Source organism: Lampetra fluviatilis, chromosome 10 (assembly GCF_964198595.1).
Source record: "Lampetra fluviatilis chromosome 10, kcLamFluv1.1, whole genome shotgun sequence".
Classification (NCBI taxonomy): domain Eukaryota; kingdom Metazoa; phylum Chordata; class Hyperoartia; order Petromyzontiformes; family Petromyzontidae; genus Lampetra; species Lampetra fluviatilis.
Genome location: NC_136284.1, coordinates 16269953 through 16294176, shown reverse-complemented (window position 1 = coordinate 16294176; position 24224 = coordinate 16269953). Strand labels below are relative to the sequence as shown.

Sequence of the window (24224 nt, the reverse complement as noted above, 5' to 3'; positions counted from 1 at the left end):
TAACCTGCATCGTGTAATTTAAGTGGTCTTGGAAAAAGATCAGCATCACTTTTGAATTAACAAGTATGGTAGCCTGCATCTGTTATACAGCAGGTAGGCTGTCCTGTACAATTAGCATCCTGCATCCACTCCCCTGACCATATTGCAGTCATTCCAAGTTGTGCACTTTGTATGTGGCCCAATGGCATGCATGCCATATGATGTTTCTTGAATGTTTGGCTGCTAGAACAGCGCCAATTTCCTTTGCTGTCCAGCCCCTCGTGTGTGCAGAAACCCAACTGCAGACCATTGGCCCATAAGCTAAGAGTTGGAGCAGCGCAGACAGAGGCCACTCCCAGAGGTCGGCGCGTGGGCACTACAGTTATGCAGCCATGGGAAATCCACAGCACAAGCAGTCGCAACGATTTCTACCAACAGCGGAGCAGTCGACCAGGTAGCAGACAACCAGCAGGGACGCAACATTGCCAGAGAATACCAGGATGAAGCATACATCCAAGTAGGTTGCGGAAATGGCAGAAAGTATACATCAACAGTAAATAATGGAACAGCCAACAAATACGAATATAAGATGTATTGGGTAGAAGTTTGCAAGTGGGTTACACTCCGGAAATTAAATAAAATCTAGTTGTGAAGAGACGTGCAATGTCCGTCCCTCAACATTTCACTTGTATGTATGCTGAACTTCTTTCGCACTGTACATAGCCAACAACAATAATCGGAGGTGCGGGACTTGCTGTAACCTTTATGCATGGAAAAATCGGGAATTTAATTATAGTTTTTCTTTACCACTCTTGTCTTGCATTTGAAACCAGAAGTAGGCCTCTCACAGGCTGTATATTGCACGTTCTACAAACTGATGCATGCACAAGACGGTGGGTGATCCATCAGTCACCGAGAAGATGTCACATACAATATACACTTTAAATGAGATGCACTCAGATGTGCTTCACTGTTCCGAAGCGGTCGGCGAAAAACTGAGAGAAATGCGACACCAAATGTTCATGGTTTTGAGCAATGATCGTCTCGTGACTACCCCCATTCTACTTATGGAACGAAGTGTGGGGAAGGGTAAATGGAGTGGGGGGGGGGGCAGATGTGGGGGGTGCAGAGGTGGAGCTGTGCGAGGAGCGAACCTGCCCGGATCATGGCACGGGAGAGTGTACACGAGTGTTTTCACACAGGGACAGAGAAGTGATGAAGGCAAACAAACATATAGACACACACACACAGAGGCACAGAGGGCAGGCAGATAGACAGATACATAGACATAGGTACACACACGGGTAAAGGGATGGACATAGAGACGGAGAGAATACATACACAGAACGCAGAGACATCAGGCAACTGAAGGGGAAGGGGCAGGGTGATTTGGTTGATTGGCAGGGTGTGTGGTGAGGAGTGGTCGTGTGGCGATTGTAGCAGGGTGTGGTGGAAGATATGTGCTGGAGGTGTGGGCTGGATGGGTCAGTTCATGAAGTAAATTCACATTACAATTCGACTTTGATTGTTGGATCTGGCAAATGAGCTAATTGAGGCATTTGCCAGGATATTCCAAAAGTAATATTCGATGCCTACCAGTGTATCTGCTTCTAGCTACTGGCACAGTAGAAAAGTATTTCCCACAGTACCATTACAAATCAGCCAGAGCCATACACCTCTGCTGCTGCTGCTGCCACATCTGCCTTTGCCATTTGGCCACCCATCTGCAGGGAGTTGGGATCAACTGGGAGGAACTCCCACTTGTTGTGACCGTCTCCTACATCGCCCGAGTGAAGAGAAAATTGAATGTACACACATTGAGCCCAGTCACCACAGGCAACTTTAAAAAACCGATGCCATCACTTCATGGCAAACGAAAAAACTAGACCTTTAAAATACACAACACATCTTAAATCCTGCACCACTGCCACTTTATAGTGTTCATTTTATGGTTTTTATTTGTTTTCTAGTTTTAAATCAAATAATTCCACTACATATATATGCTTATATATTTAGCATTCTGATCACAAAATCAAATGCTGGTATACAAAAAAAACATTAAGAAAAGCTAGGTCTGTTGGTACATAACCACACAAACACATCTATTTGCTGGAGAACCGAGGACGAGGTGTAGGACGGTCAGGGAGGGGCCCCGGGCCATGGACAGCAGCTGCGGAGCCCTCGGTGTGGGGGGAGTCTCTCTCACACATTCCCCATGCCAGACACCTCGGACGTTAGCCTGCAACAATAATTCAGAGCAGACACTTCAGGCAACACACTTGACACAATTCATAGTCTTGGTTCTTTCGGTAAAGTCACGTAGATAGAAAACCAAAAATGTAAAAAAGCAAAAAACCCACGACGTTTCGATCGCAACACAAGCGGTCTTCTTCAGGTGGAAAGAAAAGGAACCAACAATATTAATTCTTGCAGTCACGAAAGTTAAGTCTAAACTTGACACAATGTCCAAGCTGGAAAAAGTGATTATACAGTTCTTCAAAACATAAGTGCATTGCAGGCTAGGATTGTTTTAGTTGTTTTAATGTATCCTGTTTCATCAAGTAAGAACTCAAGAGACCATTTGCATATGACAAGGGTCACCAAAATTATGTAATAAACAAAAGTACAACAATGACAAATATATATCAGAGCCAAACAACCGGAAATTAGAGCAGAGCAACAAAAATAATCAAGGTCAAAAACATTTCCTATTAAACGCCAAAGTAAAAGTGAGCTAGAAAAACATGAACATAGACTGAAGGCGAATATTGCACTATTATATAAACAGCTCTATCACCAATGACTACAAAAACGTAACCATGCTTTTTAAATGGTCAGTTTGAACGTGTTTGGAAATCCGTCATCTGCAGATTGTGATCAGGTTATTAAGCAACGTTGTACTTCCCTTTACAAAATTTGTATTGCCCTGGTGTCAAACATGTCCAGAAATCAAATGGCTGTGTGCATGAAGCACCTCTAGTATAATTGACAGAAAAATCGGAGTTGCATTTATATCAGAATTTTCCAAATCTGTCATTTTGTTACTGCAGGGTATTACAATGAAGATGAATATTGGATGAAATGTGCACATTTTAATGAAGTGATTTCTTATTTAAAATCAGTGTACAGTTTTCAGTCATGACAATTGTTACCTGATGTAAATGCGTACATTGCACTGTTGAGTCATTTTACTATTTTGCTCAAACGTACTCGTAATTTGTGAGTTGTTTATGTAAAAACGTACATTTGAAATATCAATTATATTTATTTGCTGATTTATTTTTAGTAAAAAAAAACGTCATGTTGGTTCATATTCACATAATTGATGTCCCAATATCTCATGAAAAAAAATAAAAATTCTTAAGTCAATGCTCATGAGTGATTTTAATCTTAATCTCAGCACTCCCTCTATTGCATCCATCCCCTTTCTCTTTGTCACTCCTTCCACGACTCATTCCTCTGGTAATATTCTTGGCCTCAGTTTCACCTCCGTTTTTAAGCATCCCCCCCCTGGTCCCTCCTTCCTTTCCCTCACCAACTCTCTCCACCCCTATCCCCCTGCCCATCCAATCCTCCGTCAATCTCCACTCTACCTCTCAACAAGTTATTTCATCTCCAGCATTTCCTCTCTCCTACCTGCTATATCTGATTTCAGCTTCCTTCATCCTAATTCAGCATCCACTACCCTCTCTAATGCACTCCTTCCTCAACTCCCTGGCTCCCCCCCTTCGCGTTCGGTCCCCTTCATGCAAGCCTCAACTCTGGATCAATCTCCTCCTCCAGTCAAAACGAATCCCTCTTGCACAAAGCTGAAAAGGTTTCACAAATCGTCTCCCTCAACCAACAATCTGACTTCATGTCATTCCACTTCTTATCCGACTTGGACAAAGCAAAGATTATTTTCTGGCCCTCATCTCTTCTGTTGCCCCTCATCCCCGTCAACTCTTTTCAACTCCCAACAATCTCCTCCACAACTCTCCTCCAGTTATCTCTATCTTGTCCCTTCTACCAAAGATTTTGCTAACTTTTTGACATCTAAAATGGACTCCATCTGTACCTCCTTTCCTTCTCCATTTCTCACGGTCAATCTTTTTCCACACATGCACCTCAATCCGACTTTACTTCCTCATCCTTTACTTCAACATCTCCACCCTACTTCCTATCCACTTGACCTTATCTCCTCCTCCTTCATACCCCATCTCCTCCCTCTGATTCTCCCCTACCTTGTTTGCCTATTCAATTCCTCCCGTATCTTCTCCCTTTCTTCTTTAACTACTTGGACGCCTGATCCGCTCATGCCTCAATCAGTACATTTTCTCTCACTCTTTATTACCCACAATTCCAATCCGGGTTCCGTCCCTTCAATTCCACTGAAACAGCCCTACTCGCAGTACAGAAACATTTGTCGAACTCTGTGCACGCCGGTCTTTCTTCGTTTTCATTCGAATCGACCTTACTGCAGCCTTAAATGCAGTTGACCATCCTACTAGACCCTTTCCTCTCTCGGAATCTCAGGTGTCCCTCTTTCCTGGTTTCAGTCTTATCGCTCCTCAAGCACCTCAGCAGTCTCATCCAACCACGTCACTTCTCCCCCATCCCGTCACTGTCCCCAAGGTTGTCACCTACTTCTTTCTCTCGACATCTCTCCTCTCGAATCCCTCATCTCATTGTTCAACCTTCCTCATCATTTCTTTGCCGACGACACTCAAATGTTCTTCTTATTCTCCTCTTTCACTGCTGACCTTGCTTCTCACATTTCTAGCTGCCTGATTGCCATCCAATCTTTGATGTCCCAGGACTTTCTTCCCATCAATCCTTCCAAAACCCAAATTATTTTCTTCCCTGCTTCACATTCCCCTCCTCCCTGCCCTATCTTTCTCCCCTTTCTATTTTACCCTCGGCTCATCTGCCCATAATCTTGGCATCATCTTTGACTCCTCTCTCTCTCTCTCTGACCACATATCTGCCACGACCCATTCCTGTCACTTTCACCTCTTCAACATTTTTAAAGTCAACCCCCTCTGATCAACAAAAAGTACTCCCTCATCTTCACTCAACTCGATTACTGCAACTCTCTTATGCTCAGTCTTTGCTCATATGCATTTAAACCACTCCAACAAATGCAAACTGCCGCTGCCTGGATCATCTTCAATCTCCCCTACCACTCTCACACCTCACTTCTCATCCAGCAACAATGGCTTCCAATCTATTATCGGTGCCTTTCAAATTCCTCACCCTAGTTTACAAATCTGGCTATGATCTCGCCCCAACGTAACTTGCTTCCCTCATCTCATTCTAAGCTCCTTCTCGCCCTCTGCGTTCACAATCCCACCTGTCTCTGCCTGTTCCCCGTCCTCTTTGTGCCCAATCACCCTTCAGTTTTCTCTGACTTCTGGCCTCCTTATACTGGAAAAAGTTGCCCTACATGCCAAACAATCCGCTTCACTCTCCACTTTTCATTCTTCCCAAACTCCTCTTCCCCATCACTGACTCAATCCCTCTTCCCAACTTCCTTACCCATTCACACTCGCTCATCAGTAACCACTCATCGTCACTTTCATCATTGCTTATTTCACACATCATTGTCCACCATGTACTACCATCCTTCTCATCAACTCATCTCATCACACTATTCTGCTGTACAAATAGCAAATTCTTTGTTCAGCGCATTGATCAAGGCACTATATAAATTAAACTAAGATGTTTTGTTGAAAAGAATGCAACACATTAATTAATAACATCGTGGTCTTGAATATAAACATAAATGGGCAATGGCTCTTCATAGCATATAAAAAAATATAGTATTTGTTATGAAATAGTAATTTCTTGGTTTTATAATCCAGATAACTGACGCCATGGAAAAAGCATGAATGTAAAATCGCAAAGTTTCAAATATCAGTCAGGAGTCACAGTTCAGATTTGTGGCCCTCAGTCGTTGTCACAACATAATTGAAAAAATTCTCAAACTATTCAAATAAAAAGACCAGTTGTTCACACTTGATAACTGGCAGGGTAGTGTAGGAATCTTGGATCTGAGGATGATTGTCAGTCTTATATTACAGATGTCTCAACATAAACTCTGAATACTTTAGAAAATTTCAAGAGTTAATAAGATTTGAACATTTAAATCTGAAGCATGTCTTTAATAACAGGCCACAAGCATGTATAGTCTTTGATTGTTCACATGAAAGCAAGGTCAATTTGAGCCCATGCCAGTCCTGGGGATTATAGTATCCCATACTTATAGTATCTTTTATCAGTTTGTTGGCATTCTGTTAGTCTGGAAAAACCCAAATGAGTCACAATATTACACTGCCAAGTGCAACAGCTATTGTTTTCTGGTGGGTTTCCAAGAGGGATATTCTCATGAGGACCTACAAAGGGTTATTCTGACATGAAAGCATAACCCACAGCACTTCCTGTCCAGGACTACACTGCTGTCATGTTTCAGCGGAGTAGCTTATCCGTGGTGACAACATTGTTGAACGCCTTGGCAGGAATATGTAATGTTTTATCCAAGTAAGCAAACAGACTGTTATCAACTGTGAGTCTCATCAGCAGGCTGAATCCTGTTAAGTGCTGTTGAATTGCTTTCCACAAACACAATTGTCTATTATTGAAGTGCAACAATATTTTTGAAAACTTGATATGTTGGGTAAGACGATAGTCAAAAGACAATGGTGAAAAATGCATGCTTAAATATCCTAAAACGTTGCATGAATTAATATTATTTACGGGAGTACAAATTATGTTAATCCTAAAGTACTGAATGAACCATTTGTGAATTTACACAGACATGGTACATGAAATTACAGATTAATTCAACTTTGCATACTGCTTCATGTTAAGACAACAGAATACTAGAACAGTGGTCTTACATTTTTAATCTTCTCATACAACAACCAAAGAAAATGCAGCTGCCAATTAACATATGGCTGGCCATGCAAAAAAGCACAACAGAGTTTAGTTGTGCTTTAAATTACTGAGATGCAGTACCGGTAAGATTATGTACGAGACGTAAGTAATAAATGTACGTTTAAGCATATCACCAACACCCAAAGGAAAGTCTTGGTTTAAGGTTACAATGAAACATGCAACACACATGCCACTACCATACAGTATTTTCCTTTAGACGTAAAGCAACTCCAGCACATTAAAATAATGAATGACCTTTTTTCAAAAATAATCAGAATATTTATACTGGAAGAATCCGATTAACTATAAAGCTCTTTTTCACAGATGTCCAGATTAACTATGGGTGAGAATATGCTCTGCCCATTGCTAACATGTTAGATTTTATAAAGACCTGATTGTTGGTGGTGCTGTTTTAGCCGACACAAGATTGAGCGGATGATACTTTTCAATTGGCCACCACATAGTGCAAGATACTTTAAAATAGGACTTGTATGATCTCAAACAAACTACCTCATATTTAAGATTGCTTATACATTATTTCCACAATAATGGTGACAATTTTTGTTTCTAAATACATCAAACGTGTTCTACTTGCCAACAATGCACCATGTAATTTAACGTAAAAATATGCAAGATGAGTGATTGTACAGCTTTTCTTTTCACATTCCTATTATCACAACATTATAATAGTGGAAGCAAAGCATCTGCAGCATCATTAAATATAAAATGATTTTATTTAAATGTTATATTTAAATGTTAAACTTCCACATTTGTATCCACTGTTGATATATTGAAACATCCGGGAAAAAGGGAATTTACCTACAGTATCAAAAATACAAAAGGCTCGATTCGAGTCTGCTACGAACACATGTAGTTTACAATGCACATGTCCTTGTCGAGGAATAATTAATTGTATCAAATAAACACACTTATATCCAAATGAATGCTCATCACTGTCAAATGAGGGTTGTGCAGTCGTTAATAAGGCTTATAGCGGTGTTCACTTTTTATGTTCATGTTAGCAAGGAACTTATTTGATTGACCTTCCCCACTTGCATTGGAGGCGTGATCGCTTCCTGCCTGGCAGGGCTGAATCGTTGGGAGTGAAAGTGTGTCTACAAGGCCTGCTACAGGCAGCAACAGCGGGGGGCTGGGAGTAGCAGCAGCAGAGAGAGGGGTGGAGGGTGGGATGGAGGTGACAGCAAGGAGAGACTCCACTGGGCTGGGGGTAGGAAGGGCGCTGTTCAGTTGGCTGGACACAGGGGCGGTGGTAATGGGAGAAGGAGGAATAGCCAATTCCAGGCTGCAGGAAAAACAAGACATGATATCGAGTAAATAACATGGGACCACCTGTGTCACAGTACTCCATTATCACAAAGGTAGCAAACACGCAAGTACAGTTTGCCTTGCCAAAACGTATCAGCAGAAGCACAAAAACACTTGCCAAATGCTCAAATCACAAGACTAATACTGCTGCACTTAGGTTGATATGTATTACAACATAAGAAATATCCAGTATAAGCGGGCAAAATAAAAATAGAATGTCAAGTACATAATTTATTATCAATATAAAATAAACCCTAAATACCGCAAATAATAAGTACAAATTATTAAGTAGTCATATACATCTCAAATTGGAAATAGACGTATTACATTGTTTGTCTCTTGTTGGTAACTGAAAAGAATCCACATCCACTGAGAGATAAAAATAACACATCTAGATGGAGGATTTTTTATGTACATACTGCTTGCTTAAATGCCTCAGCAACACTCAACACGACCCTACACCACATCTCATCTTAACAATGTCAATGCCCTGTTGCAGTCGAGTCAAAGGACCCCCCCCCCTCCCACCAGGCAGCGGTTCCTGTGTGGCGCGAGGTCGACACAGCACCAGCCAGAACATTGACATCTCAGTTTGCCAGTAGGGGGTGATGGCACGATGTGGTATTCACTTTCAAGTAATTTGCCAGTAATTTATCAGATTTGGCCGACTAAATATTAAGTTATACACATGAGGTAATATTGCCTAGTGTTCCTATTTATACATTTGGTATATAAGTATGAAGACAAGGTGTAATTATCCAACTCTTTGGGCATACAATTGACTGGTTCAGTAGCTATCTTTCTGAGAAAAAGCACGTTGTTTTAGTTGAAAACATGCTCTCTGAAAACAAATACATCACGATGGGAGTTCCTCTGTGAATGTATTCACGCTTTGTATTTTTAACATTTTCGACCGGTTTCCGATATTCCTGTAACGTGTCAAACATATACCGACACTGGCTTGTTGTATCGTGATCTATGTAACTTTGATTGTAACTAAGATCTTGTACTGTACAATATCTGTACCGTTGCAGGATGGCCATAAATAAAATACAATATCAAATACAATCGAAAAATATAGATTCAACTCTTGCCGATACCTACAGTAGCGTGGCAAAGGCTTGAGAGGAAATGTTCAACAAGCATCCCACCATCAATGATGTAGAAGCTTCAACGAGTGATCAAATGATTCTCATTAAATACGTGCATTTTACATCCATGTATCTAAATCAGCTCAAGCCTCCCATAAATCACGTGACTTAAGTGTGGCCACGCCCATTCTGAGCCCCTCCTCTCCCCACCCGCTGTGAGAACAGGGGCTGCTCCATCCAACTCACTTCCACTTGATCCTTCCCCCTCACCCTCCCATCCCTGGCATTGGCTTCGTCATTCCTCCTCCCCCTCTGCTCATCCTGAGCCGTGCACTCTTTGTCCGTCTTGGGGACTTCCATCCCAGCATTTCCTCCCTTTCCCATTACTTTCCCTTATTCCACGACATCCTTGACTCTCCTCCCTCTGCCATGGTGTACCACGGGTAACAACAAGATGTATTCATCACCATCCTAACCTACCCTACTAAAATGGATGCGGTCTCATCAAAATTGGCAATTTCAAAACTGCATTATTTAAATTGACAACTTGCATTAAAATGAGTAAGAACTGGAAGGACTGTAAACATACAAGAGACTATGGAGGGACATGTACCATAGAGAGTTGTGCTAGTTAACAGGCAAATTACGAGGTGAGAATATATGAAGCAGCAGCAGAAAGAATGGTACAAGTGCAGAGCAAATGGAGCATGATTACTACATAAAAAATGTTCAAGGTAGTAAGGGGCATGAAAACAACAATCTTGAACTGGAAGATAATCCTCAAATGTACTGCAGCTCGTCCATTGGGAGGTTTGAAAATTAGGGTAATAAAACACTCCGACGTTTCACTTGAGGAGCTTAACAGCAGCCTTCTGGATGATCTTAAAATCTTCAGCTAAGAATGAACAAGAGGGTGTGTGATGGAAGGGGGCAGCAACAGGCCTCCTAGCCACAGGCCTGCTCACCAAATCAAACTAACAGCTATTATTAAGAGGCTTGTGGGAAAATGCAGGAGGGGCCGGGGGTTAGGGTGATGTGAAAAAACAAGCAAGAGCATCAGTGGCACCAAGATGGTGCTCAACGTGCCAAATGGTTGCACTCTGGTCAGTGGTATGACACTCAGTGGTATGACGCATGGCAGTATGCCAACTGGTGGTATGACGTTAGGCGGTATGCCGCTCAGTGGTATGGCATTCTGTGCTGAAATCCAGCAGCATAAAGTGGGGAACTAAAAAAAAGAAAAATGTACATGGGAACAAGCAGAATTTAGGAAAGGTTTCTCTACCATCGACCACATAGGTACTATTAACAAGGTTTGGGAAAAGACTAAGTAGAAAGATATGCAGTTATCCAAGTTTTCAGAAACCAAGGCCTCAAACAATATTTAAAGTAACTACATTAAGGTCATTACAAAGACCCACGAAGACGACATCAAGTACCAACAAACACGTTAAAAGGGGATTCCGACAAGAGGACACGATCTCGCCAATCAGTTACAGCAACATCAGAAGATAGTTTGTGAAAACTGGATTGTGTAAGTGTGGTGCAAGTATTTAGCTTTAGAATTTCTCGAACACAAATGCTCATCAATTGCATTTCATGGTCAGGAATATCGTCTTGAACTTCATAATGCTTTTAAGTGCAAAAAAAACTTAATACACAAGGTTGGCACAGATTTTCAATATGTCCTACTGTACATAACTTAATTTGCGATTTTACCCATGGTTTGGTGAATGTTTTTATTACGTCATTGAAATGTATATTGATTTCAGCAGCCTTTCTGTATTGGCCCAAAGTCTGGCTTACCCAAGTCTGGCTTCAGGTTGCACTGCACAATACAATGTACAGTACAATATGGATTTACATAACATAAAACTTGCAGGCTTATCTCAAGCTGCTAAATGAGAAGTGGGGCGTGCACATCACAGGGAACCATCAAACAACAGGGGACATCTCTACATGTGATACTAGGAAGATACCAGGACGACTGTGGATTAAATCAGGCAAGTTAAATTTTGCAATTATAGTGAAGAATTTCCATTCAATTACACTCCTTCATATTGGTTAAAAACACATACTTCAAAGGGATTATTAATCAACTACATTAAATGTTAATTTGTAAAACAATGATACAAACTTACCTTGCATTAATGAGGTACTGAGCCAGACTTATGTTGGCTGAGGATCCCGTAATGATGACCTGCCGATCAGTAGATCCCTCAATGGCATTGGCTATCTTAATCTGAGCACCAGACATTTGACGAATCTCATTGATCTTTGAGCCTTGTTTCCCAATGATGCATCCAATTAACTGCAACAGAAGTAATTCATAATTAAGAACAAGCCATTGAGCCAGTTCATACAGGAAGTCTCCACTCCTAGCAGGAAATCTATTTGACTTACACATATTTAATGTAAATTACTGCACATACTCTTTGGTTCTTTCGGTAAAGTCACGTAGATAGAGAAATACATAATAGATCTGCCTACATGACTTTACCGAAAGAACCAAAGAGTAAAGCTTCAAATCAATATTGAATTACTGCACAATTTTACAAAACATGTAACTAAAAATATAACGGTATTTAAAATGATCGTCTTCCCACAGGATGAGGGACATAAATGCTATCTGGCCTGGTGTTAGTGGTCAATCTGGGCCAAAGTGTTGGTTGGTCAGGGGCATTGGCAGGGCCAAGGAGTCACAATACTGAGATGGAACCGGGGGAGACAAATATAATTAGTTAAAGTAGAATAGATAACATTTGACTTACATCATTTGGAATGCTGATTTCGTGTGTGCTGATTTGGCTATTCGAGTCAACACCTGCATGATAAAAACAGGTCAAATGTCAAAATGTTATTCAGCACACTTTATGCGAAACGCGAGAAAGTAACGAGGAGCGTAGCAAAAGCGGGACGTCACGTACCCTCAGCAGTTGCGGAGAAGCCCGTTGGGGTTTGCTGAGTCATAGGAGTGTATGGAGTGTGCTGCATAGCCAACTGGTGCAGCTTTGTCAGCTGTAAGACACATCCAGTATAATTACTTTACAGAGTAACAGCACATGTATGCATTCTCTAAAACTTACAAAGGTGCAATGGTGTCACTAGACCAGACATTTGCTTTTAAACTTGACTTACATCTGGATTGGGGATAGCATACTGTCCTTGAACTGTGTAGGCCTGTAAAGAAGATACCAAAAACATATGATGAATTCCAAGAAATACTATTTCAGAAACACTTGATTTGGCACAACTTGCTGGTTAAAATGTCGACATATTCCAAACATGACACCATGGGCCAAGTAAAAAGTCATTGTCTTCAAGCTCAACTAAACATTGGGAGTATAGTATTCTCTGTTGTTCACCCAAAGACAGTCGGACATGTACAGTTGTGGAAAGTCAAGGGGCCAGTATGACATATGGATGGATTAGTAGCAGTCATTAATTAAATAGATATAGAAAACCTGCAAAGTGTGCAAAAAAGCATAAAGAGTTGCATGCTTGGAATTACATGCAGAAACAGAATGAAACACATGTGGATTAGAGAAGATAGCAGGTTAATAACATCATCCAAACTACAAAGCAGCTGGGCCAGACTGTCTCTCCAGCGACCCTCAAGCACTGCGCTGACCGGCTGTCTCCGGTGTTCATCAACATCTTCAACACCTCCCTGGAGACATGCCATGTACCAGCCTGTGTCAAGTCCTCCACCATCATCCCTGTGCCCAAAAAGCTAAGTCCAGGACTTAATGATTACAGACCCGTCACCCTAACCTCTTGTGGTAATGAAGTCTTTTGAGCGCCTGGTGCTGGCACATCTCAAAGCCATCACAGACCCTCTCCTGGACCCCCTGCAGTTTGCCTACAGAGCCAACAGGTCTGTGGACGACGCAGTTAACATGGCCCTCCACTTCACCCTACAGCACCTGGACTCCCCAGCAACCTACGCCAGGATCCTGTTTGTGGACTTCAGCTCTGCTTTCAACACCATCATCCCTGCCCTACTTCAGGACAAGCTCTCCCAGCTGAACGTGCCCGACTCCACCTGACAGGAAGCAGTGCGTTAAGCTGGGAACACAAGTCTCTGACTCCCGGTCCATCAGCACCGGATCTCCTCAGGGCTGCATCATTTCCCCTCTGCTCTTCTCCCTGTACACCAACAGCTGCACCTCCAGTCACCCGTCCGTCAAACTCTTGAAGTTTGCAGACGACACCACCATCATTGGGCTCATCTCTGGTGGGCATGAGTCTGACTATAGGTGGGAAACTAACAACCTGGTGACCTGGTGTAGCCAGAACAACTTAGAGCGTAATGATTTTAAGACAGTGTAGATGGTTGTGAACTTCAGGAAGAATACAGCCCCACTCACCCCCATCACCCTGTACGACTCCCCAGTCAACACTGTGGAGTCCTTCCGCTTCCTGGGCACTATCCTCTCCCAGGACCTCAAGTGGGAACTGAACATCAGCTCCCTCATAAAGAGAAAAACAACAGAGGATGTACTTCCTACGGCAGCTGAAGAAATTCGACCTGCCAAAGACAATGATGGTGGACTTCTACACAACCATCATTGAGTCCATCCTCACCTCCTCCATCACCATCTGGTACGCTGCTACCTCTGCAAAGGACAAGAGCAGACTGCAGCGTATCATTCGCACTGCTGAGAAGGTGATTGGCTGCAATCTGCCTACCCTCGAGGACCTGTACACCTCGAGGACCCTGAGGCGACCCCTCCCACCCTGGATACTCTCTGTTCCAGCTACTCCCCTCCGGCAGAAGGCTGCGGTCCATCAGGACCAAAACCTCACGTCACAAAAACAGTTTCTTCCCATCCGCTGCTGGCCTCTTCAACAAGGCCAGGGGCTCAAACTGACTTTAACGCTCAAACTGAGTTTAACACAATATCTGCACAATGACACCCTGCCATATTTGCACTATGTTACCTTATTTGCATTTTTGTAATTTTATATTGTATATTATAGCTATTGTATATTTTAGATTATATTTTATTCAATTTTTACATACTTTAGCTCCTTAGTATTAGTTAGACTTGTACCTTTAGTATAGTTAGACTTGTAAACCACTTATTTAAGATTTAAGATTCCTATACGTTGAATGTATGCACCTTCCGGCCAAAGTAAAATCCTTGTCTGTGCGAACTTTCATGGCGAATAAAACCCTTTCTGATTCTGATTAAGTGAAAGTAATTTGGCAGAGAGATGTCGCCAGAAATGATGATTGCCAATGGACACCAATAACAGTGGCAGCCAAGGAATCAGAATCTTTATTTACACTGGAGGAATCCGATGAGCTATGAAGGATAAAATGGATCCAAGAGGACATGCTTGAGGAAGAGATAGAGCGATGAAGTTAGTTCATGTGTAGAGGTGTTACGGGAGGGCGAACAAACACACCAGGGGTGGTTATGGCCGCACACGGAAGCGTGCTAACATCCACGTCCGCACCGTTGAGCCTCGGGGGCTAAAACGGCGCTGTGATCCCCCACGGCCCCACTCCTTGGTGGGGGAGTTGCTCTATGAGGCGGTGAGCCGGAGGGCTCGGGGTTCAGTGTTCAGCCTTAACCAGCGAAGAAAGAAGACCGGCTAGATAGGCCCTGGGACTCCCCTGGATCGCCGTCCTCCTAAGGACCGACCAGGGCAAGCCAGTGGCGTGGCCCCGAGAGCCCAGAGCCGATGTTCTTGTAAGAGCCGGTCTGGGGAATCAGGGTGCCGTAATCCCAGCTTGGCCAGAGCTGGGTCAGCTAGCCTCCCCTAGCTCTGTAGTGGAGGACCTGGGAGTAGGCTAGCCGGGATAGAGATTGTGGGGTCTCCCTGTTAGACGGGTGAAGGGGCCGATACCCCTTCGAGTGTCGTATACCTTGGCCTGTATACAGTGGAACGTTTAATAAATAAGTGTGCCTCCGACTACGTCGTCCAAGTCTCTTTGAACCTACTACACATGTACAGGTCAGACATTTATTATTGCACTGCAGGATCGTGAGAGATGGCGAAAGCTTGGGGAGAGGCCTTCATTCAGCAGTGAATTGACTATGGCTTGTGATGTTGATGACAGGGGCCACTGTCCTAACGCACAACTACTGCCAACTTCCCACAAAATGACGCTCATTTACAATGGGAATTGAACATGGCTTCCTCAAACTGTGATTCGACTGACAAATCACAATCCTAACTGGCTGGATAACACAGGTATTCCAAAAGCAATGAAAAATATGTGCCTAAGGAGGAAAGTTTTCAATCAATTAATATTACCTGCTTTGACAGACTAATATGACACATGCATGGAAACATGTCAATTGTCAAAAAAATTAAGTGAACTTTGGTCGGACACATTGCCAGAAGGTGTGATGGCCGACGGATGAGACTGGTGACAAGTGACAACCAGGGGAGCAATGGGATTAGCTCATGTGCAGAATCGAGATGGATTGTGGGATCACAGGAGCATAGGGAGTGCTGATGATGTGCAGAGGCCTTCATCCAGCAGTGGGTAGAGCAGGTCGAAAATATGCACTTATGCGAGCATTATAAGATTAAGCCATTAAAAATATGAAGCTTACAAAACTTGAATAGTAACAATTAGTCAAGTAAAGAATGTATTGATTGCATACATACATTTCCACATTGCAATGATCATCTTAAGAATACCTGATGCAACTCAAGGTCTGTGAAGATGGGGACGCAAACGCTGAATGCATTCATGCATCACGGAAAGAAATGGCTGAGAGCCACGTCATATTTATGAGAGTTTTTTTAAGTCAAACCTACAATTGCTATCCACCATGATAACGGATTTAAAATGAGCATCTCACAGTTGTGTGGTAAACAAAAAAAGCCAGCATGTGGGAATGCGTGTACGCAGAGTGTGCCAACACTGCATAATCCCAGGATTTAATCAGAGCAATCAACTGCAATTAAATTAGCTTCTCAAATTCTAGTGTCTACACATGCACATGTACTGGTGTTGTCTTGCACTTAAATGAACGTGCATCACTTACCTGGCCTCCAGCAAAAATAACCGGATTGTTGGTGGTGGATGTTTTGGGGCGGTAAGGGATCGTGGCACCCTTCGGAGGAGACTGAAAGATGAGCACAGCAAAGTGCATCATCAGTAGCTGACCATGACATGAACTTGCGTGTGAAAAGAGCATCACAGACGAATATGAATACAATACCAAACAAGCAAAACATAATGCAATACAATAAAAAAAGGAAATGATGCGTCCTTAGAAATACTTTCCAAACTGCCTTTGGTTCAACAACATAACAGACTAACATGGAAACACAGACAGCATATTATAATTTTTTTACTGCCCTTATTTACCATTGAAAAATATATAATTTAAACAAACCTTCAGCATTTGCCAAATTACGCAAATAATCATATCAAGCACACACTGTAGTAGTGATGTAAAAACTGACCTCCAGCATAACAAGGCAGATCTGCCTCATGCACTGCACGATGGCATCTGGTGTGCCAGAGATGGTCACGGCCCGCTCGGTAGAATTTGGCAGCAAATCTCCAGCCACCTGCACTTGGGCACCTGTTGACTGTAGAGAAATTCCAGACGACCACCATTTAATAAGGGGCACAAAACAACATTTACGATCGAATCATCGGGAATACCAAGCAGGGTTGAGAATAGACAGTGCTCGGCCCAGCATGCACGCCAGCCTGCCATAGGCGGTAGCAGGACACCACGGTCGTCAGTAGAGGGCAGTGCAGAAAAATCCGCTTTTGTTCTGTGCGTCTACACTGTGGTAAAGTATGGTCAAATAATCCCCACAACCCACACAGTGCGATGAGGCCTAATCAGCAGTGGCTTCAACAGAGGGCGATACAAGAAACACACTTGGATATTGTAAATGCCATTCATATTTTGTTATTATCTGACCAATTACTAATCATAGAATATATAATGGCATTGTAGACTGATTTTTTTTTACATTTGCAAATAAATTGTTTTCATTAATGCTCTAGAAATGTGACAGGAGCAGCACTGGCATAAAGAGGTGTATGGAGTGACATCGGAGTGAAATTACTCACGCATCAAAGACGCAGTACATTTTGAAAATGGGTTTAGCCCAATTACTACTATAATAGGCCAAAAAAGTATGTAACGAGCGTGACGTCACTCCACATACCCCCCCCGTCATTAATAATAAAATAATCATGAACGGGTGGATTTTTACACTGACGCAAAGTCGCTTCAAATATGACGTTTCTTTACAGAAAGTCAAAAATAAATCTACGCAGCAGTGCTATATCTGTACGTGACGTCACTGCAAAACTGCAAAAGAGACCCCCCCCCCCCCCCCCATTAATAATCATGAGCGAGTGGATTTTTACTCCCGCAGGTCGATTAAAAAGACATTTTTTAACGCAAATTCGCTTTAAATTTGACGTTTCTTTATTGAAATGTAATCAAATCAATATTTCTACGCAGCAACAAAGTGTATTTGGTGTCTTTATTTATTTCTTCAGCACCTGAAACAAAAGGCAAGTCTAATTTTTGCTTCTAAATTATGATAAAAGTAGCCTATAGCCCATTCAAGGACGGGTGTATTGCAGTTAATCCGAAATATTTAATCGAAAATAATGACCCGCTCATGATTATTAATGAGGGGGTGGGGCGGGGATCCACATGAGTGACGTCATCATACCATGATTATTCATGAGGGGGGGAGCTCCACGTCGAGTGACATCATCCGCTCATGATTATTAACGAGGGAGTTTGTCCCGCGCGTGACGTCACTCCACATGCCGCACCCCCGTCATTAAGAAGGTCGAGCGGAAATACATTTTTTATTCGCAAATTCGCTTTGAGTTTCAAGTTTCTTTATTGAAAGTGAATCTAATAAATAATTCTACGCAGCAATAAAGTGGATTTGGGGTTTTTATTTTTTTCTTCATTACTTGAGACAAAAGGCAAGTCTAATTTAGACTTCTACATTTTGGTTAAAAAGACATTTCTCGGTGATTTTCCAGATATTGTATTGCCATCCAATTTATTCGAACCCCAGCGACCGAAAGCAGAAGAGAATAAAGTATCAGAGCAGTGAATTTGAACAAATTGAAGGTCGGTTATATACAGTGCTACAGTGAAATTCCGTGAAGTGTTTTATGACATACTTTCATGCAAGATTCACTGCCATTCAATTTACACAAGATACAATTATACTCCGCTCATTTTTTTCGTAAATATTACAGATCCGTCCTAGGACAGGCAAAGAAGCTAGTAAATAACATAACAACAAACCCATATCTACACGATAAATGCTTAGCCTACTTGGTGGCATCTAGGTAGAGATTTCCATTTCAGATTAGTCAGCATTGTGATTGTAAATAATCATCAATACAAGTGAAAGTACAATGGAAGACATACGTCCCTTGATATTAGGAATGGATGCATTCCTGTAAAGTTGTCCGTAACGCAGAATGCTGTATATCGAACAGTATTTTACCAATCACTTCCATTATGTAGAGTATTGTGAGTAACCAATGAGAAGGGGAACAAAAGGAGGTGCGAGTGGGTTGACAGTCAAGCCACTCGCAACGTCACGGGTTGTGTAAGAGCACCCTTCGGGAACAAAGGCGGGGCCGAGCTGGGGGCAGGAGCCGCCCAAGGAGTTCTTAAGGGGTACCCCGTGACGAAGGTGGGGTTGTCATGGGGAGCCAAGGTAAGGATCGGATGAAGAGGGTCTCTCTCTCCTTGTCGCGGAGCGGTGTTGGCCGAACCCCCGCTCCAGGCAGACGTGTGAGAGAGCCCAAAGGGTAGCCGAGGGTTGGACCCAAATAGTATTCAGTGTCCGGGGTAAAGGACCGAGACAGAGTGCACCTACACTGGTGTGAGCGTAGGATGTCGAGTGTGAGAGTGTTTTAATAAACGGCAAAGCCCTTATAGTATTCCTCGTCTCCGCGTGAGTCTACTGCACAGCAATTATATCAGTGGAGATGCATTCATAAGGAATAAATTTCGGCTCCAAGACGTAATAAAATCATTCATAATAATGCAGAAGACCTTTTTAAAGCATATTTAAGGGTAAATGTTGGAACAAAAATCTATTCTCAAAATAAGTCGAAAAATGAAACCTGTACATTACTTACCAGAAACTATGGTGAAATGTGCTCTAAGACAAATGACAGACGATGCATTGTTCGATTTCCCCCCCAAAAAATGCAGCAAACACAATGATGTTTGTATTTCCACATTGCATACACGAGGGAACCCTCCTCACCTCTCGCAGCTCCTTGATCTTGTTCCCGCTCTTGCCAATGAGAGAGCCGCACTGGCTGGCTGGCACCACGAGGCGCAAGGTGACCGGTGGGCGGTTCATCACCACGCTGTTCGCCATCGTGCTGATCATGTCCTGCTCCATATACACATACGCACCAAGCGCACGTTGTTATTATTGTCGTAATTATTGCGAGTGTTTACCCAGAAAAGCCTCACCAAGTCTCAACTATTTTCAGGAGGGTCCTGCAAAATTGTTCACAGTCGGAGGCAACAATTGCTATTTCCCAATAAAGTAATTATCTGGAAAGATATAAAACGTGGCATATTTTACAAATATTTCATGTAAATAACATTTTCATGCTAATAAAGCAACTTATTGAAGGCCCTAAGAGTCGTGGGAGAGGTTTCAAGCTGCCCTACCCAGGTTCCTCATTACCATGTTATGGCTGACTGTAGCCACTCTGTTTCAGGAATTAGGCCCACATACAACATCTATTTTGATCAACAATTTAACGTTAAAACTTTGGTCATTTTAAGGGTTTGTAAAAATACATTCTTGATTATATGTCAAACCCACAAAGGGAATTAATGCTCTTTAATACAAATATTTACGCTTAAGCTGCAACTTTCCTAAATGTGTGAATTCAGAAGCTTACTTTCATGTGTTAAATATTGTCATATCACGGCCTTAAAACAGATCAACAGAAAGTATTTCTGTAGCGGTCATACCTCCTCCAGCTTGTGGGTCATCATTGTGAAAGCACGGAAAATAGCCTCGGTGGGACCAGTGACCGTGACAATGCGCTCAGGACAGTTCCCATCCGAGATGTTAATACGAGACCCGCTCTGCAAGTAGAAACACACTGCAAATCAGCCCCCACCCTACAGGATCGCACACTTCTGCTGCATCGATACACACTTTGTGTTGGTATGAACAGAGAAACATTACCTCATCACGGATTCTCTTCACAAAATCCCCTTTCTGTGAAGTGAATGAACAAGAGTTCACATAATCAGGTACATGTGCAGGTTATAGTGAATAACTAATTTAATCTGTAACAATATTAAACATTAATTATATTGGTGAGGACTAGAAACACAATAATTGCTGTTATCCATGAATGTACAAAGAGATGTAAATATGACCGCCACACAACAAGACAGCTGCTCAAGGCAACTTGGGAGGATACCCTTGGGATACCAAATTAATCCTAATCCTTGGTGCATCTTTGACTTGGTACATGCTTTGTACTCACATCACCTGCTATATGCAACATATCTAAACCTTGTAATTGTAACTGTATGCAGTGCAATTAAGAGAGCTGTACATGTTATGTTCTAAGATTTATCCAAGCTAGATAAAGCTGAACTGAAGGTATGTGAAAACATCTTAAACGCAATGTGAAACCCACCTTGCCTATGATGCTTCCCACTTCCTGTAAATAAAAGAAAAATATATAAATCAGTTCAGAGGCATATAAAAGTAGTGCGGTTACTGTAGACAACACTGACACAAATTACAACTAAGAATCTCGTGAGTGGGCATGTATGCTGAACTTCTTTCACACTGTATGCAACCAACCGTGCTAATCGTAGGTTCAGGACAAATGCACAACTGTATGTATTCATGAAATAAAGACTGTATTTTACACAATAAATGAGCAGTGAATATATCTCCTTAAAATGTTCCTCCACATGAAAAAGATTACACTTCCATTCAACTACAAAGCCTTATTCGAGTGCATAATTTCAGAAGCATCGGTTCAATATCTTAAAAAGAGGGTCCTTGCCTCTAACATCGGGAAGTTAATCAGCACTGGTGCAAGCAAGCCGGAATGCTGATGAGGCAATGTGTGATAAAACCAGTCCAGAGTTTCTTGCATTGACCCAATGCTGCTGAAATGATGCACTCCCAGAAAGCCTTGTGGTTGACAGGAAATGTAAACATTTATTTTATTCCTTTATATGGATGGACAGGTGTGTGGAGGGAGAGACCTGTGAACAACGTCCCACGGCCTTGCGGGCCGCCTGCTAGAAACAATTTAAATTGGATGCCAAGTCAATTTGTGAGGTGATGCCTGATGCTTTCTTTACCTTGCTGTGCATGAGAAGACGAATTGTAAGCGTCACATTAAGTCCACCCTCGGCTTGGCCACCGAGATGACTCATCTTGTTTCACCACACTCTGCAGGGTTACACCTGGTGGAACAAGCACAGTAAATATTATTTGGGTCTTTCGGTAAAGTCACGTAGATAGGTTCAAAGAAAATAACAAAAAACTATGACGTTTCGATCGCAACACACAAGCGGTCGTCATCAGTCAAGATTTAAACAGTAAATTTCAGCTTGGAATTCACTGTTACCAGAAGGTTAAACATTTCAACTTGTTTTTGTGCCTGGAATTATTATAATGCATCATTCACTAACTGCTATGTCATATGAATCGGAAACATGGACATTAACGAAGACAATAGAAAGCGTACAAAGTGGATAAGTGTTCAAAGACGCACAGAGGTGTACACTTGGAATTTGAGAGATATAAAGAGGAACAAATGTATTAGTCGACAAACACAAAGAGATCGTGTTCATCTTTATCCAGCACTGGATAGACCATAGCTGATAATGATTAATGACTTGGGCATATCCCAGTCTCACCCAGATTCCATTACCAAGAAAGGTGCGGGGAACCAGGCAGCGAAGGGGAGGCAAGCATGGGCTTGGGGGATCAGTGGGGCTCAAATGCCCTTTGTTAACCTTGTGTAGGAAATTATAGATGTGCTTATATCAGAATTGAATATCAGAATTGGAGTGATGTAGGGCGGCAGAGTGGGTCAGTGGTACACTTATGCCGCACAATATTGTGCTGGGTTCGATTCCACTCAGATGCATATCTGTGTGGAGTTGGTATGTTCTCCCCCTGTTCTGCATGGGTTTCCTCTGGTTTCCTCTAGCTAAAAAAGTACAATGCAACTGGTACTGCCCAAACATCCCAAATCTTAAACATGATCTGCAAGTTACTGAATTGAGATCAGACCCAGCAGTATCGCCCCGCCACTGTGAGAACTTGACAGCAGGACCCTCCGAAAGAAAGTATCTAAGTGGTCTAATTTCCAAGTCGAGTTTTGGGTGCGGAATTTCAGGAGGCATTAAATTGTTGCACGAAGCAAGATGAAACGTAACAAAGGCATAGATTTGCAGCATACTCATCGCAGAAGGGTTGAGCCTTATCAGAGGTACAGTAATACAAATTTGGAAATGTGATGTTGAAGTCTTAAAAATCAATCTACATTGTTTGGTCTTCTTCTCTGAATTTATACACAGCACTGTAGTTACACAGCACTGTACACGGTACTTTCTAACAAAGCAGTCTTCATCGTTCGTGCTGCACTTACAGCACCGCTGCGACAAAGCACTTTGTAGTCACACAGCACTGTATGTCTATATCACTGTAGTTACAGTACTGTGGCTACACAGCACTGTAGTCACACAGCACTGTATGTATATATCACTGTAGCTACACAGCACAGGACTCACACTGTGCTTACGAAAAACGCCGCAGCACCGCACAGTAGACTGTAGTTAAACGGCACTGTCCGGTTCACACAAATGAACACAATAGGCAACGTGTGTGACAATGGCCATTCTCCATAGCCCCCGTAGAGGAGCTGTTGCAGTGCTGTGCAGGAGTCACACGACACCGGCCCCCAGCGCCGCGCCTGTCGACCCCCCACGTCGGCCACGTCTCTCTGGCCGCGCCGCGCGCACTCGCGAGCAGCAGCAGCAGCGGCGGCGGCCGCAGGATGCGGAGCGGGAGGAGGAGGGGGAGGCCCGGGCCCTGAGGGTCCGCCGCGCAGGCCGCGATCGCCGCTGCCGCCGCCGCCGCCCCGCGAGTAGATGGGGTGGGGGGCACGCGAGCCGGGTACCGGGTGGGGGGCCAGAGCGGGGTCTGGCGGGGGGGGGGGCTCACCTGGCGGGCGGGGGCCGCGGGGGGTTGAGGGAAAGGGGGGGGCCCACGAACCTCGCGCCGCGCTCCGCACGTTCGTAACGCACGGTCGTGACGTTCCGACACGGCTCCTCTTCATTGGCTCGTGGTTACCACGTGACACCGGCATTCGCCCACGATTGGACAGCGACCAGTGGCCGTGTTTCGACGGCGGCACGAGCGGACCACGTGACGGCAGCGCGCGCGAGGGCGGGGTCGCGATCACGTGGGCTTCTCCCCGCAGCGCGCGCGTTCAGCGCCTCGGCCACGCCTCTCGGCACACCACGTGACCGACGAAGGGCTCTCCTAGTGTGACGTAATCGCCACGTGATGCGTAAATGTTTAGGAATGACCTCTCCACTTGTCCGGCATAATGCAAATCTTACCTATGAACGTCATTCTTTGTCTGTCTCTCTATCTGTTTGTGGACGAAACTTGCGAAGGATTTGGCTCGCGAACCGTGGGGTTTAAAAAAAGTACCCGGGTACCACGCGATAAGCCCCGTGGTGAGCCAACGCTATTCCATTTTCGCATCCGTCAACTAGTAGTTAAATGAACAATTTTGTGCTACTATTTGTTATATTACGCCGCTCAGCGTGCGCCAAAGCACGCATCTGCGCATGCACGACAAAGCCGTGCTTGCACATCGCAACGCGCACGTGCGTTCGGTGGAGGGGG

At 43.3% G+C, this 24224-nt stretch overlaps 1 protein-coding gene across 7 annotated transcripts; it reads right to left on the bottom strand.

Annotated features, from left to right (window-relative positions):
* Positions 1–437: 437 nt before the first annotated feature.
* Positions 438–23629, bottom strand: LOC144934648 (poly(rC)-binding protein 3-like). 7 transcript variants are annotated; one of them, XM_078860701.1, is made up of 13 exons: positions 23532–23623; positions 21659–21763; positions 20977–21000; positions 20514–20546; positions 20294–20410; positions 19566–19700; positions 16749–16877; positions 16325–16405; positions 12450–12491; positions 12239–12329; positions 12083–12135; positions 11453–11622; positions 438–2218 (listed from the first exon to the last, which is right to left on the bottom strand). In XM_078860701.1, exons 2-13 carry the CDS (start codon positions 21731–21733, stop codon positions 2182–2184), a joined length of 987 nt encoding a protein of 328 aa, XP_078716827.1. In that variant the 5' UTR covers positions 21734–21763; positions 23532–23623; the 3' UTR covers positions 438–2181. The 7 variants fall into 7 exon arrangements, with proteins under 7 accessions (XP_078716827.1, XP_078716828.1, XP_078716824.1 ...); XM_078860702.1 differs by having other exon boundaries at positions 439–2218; positions 19566–19697; XM_078860698.1 differs by lacking the exon at positions 438–2218 and adding an exon at positions 6921–8197 and having other exon boundaries at positions 23583–23629.
* Positions 23630–24224: the final 595 nt, after the last annotated feature.

What these genes read in the sequence shown, in the direction of transcription:
- LOC144934648 (XM_078860698.1), bottom strand. Translation starts at nt 21,733, where the DNA reads ATGAGTCATCTCGGTGGCCAAGCCGAGGGTGGACTTAATGTGACGCTT. An exon ending in GTCTTCTCATGCACAGCAAG is followed by an intron (nt 21,001 to 21,658) that starts GTAAAGAAAGCA and finishes TTTTATTTACAG; the next exon opens with GAAGTGGGAAGCATCATAGG. An exon ending in AGATCAAGGAGCTGCGAGAG is followed by an intron (nt 16,878 to 19,565) that starts GTGAGGAGGGTT and finishes ATTTCTCTACAG; the next exon opens with TCAACAGGTGCCCAAGTGCA.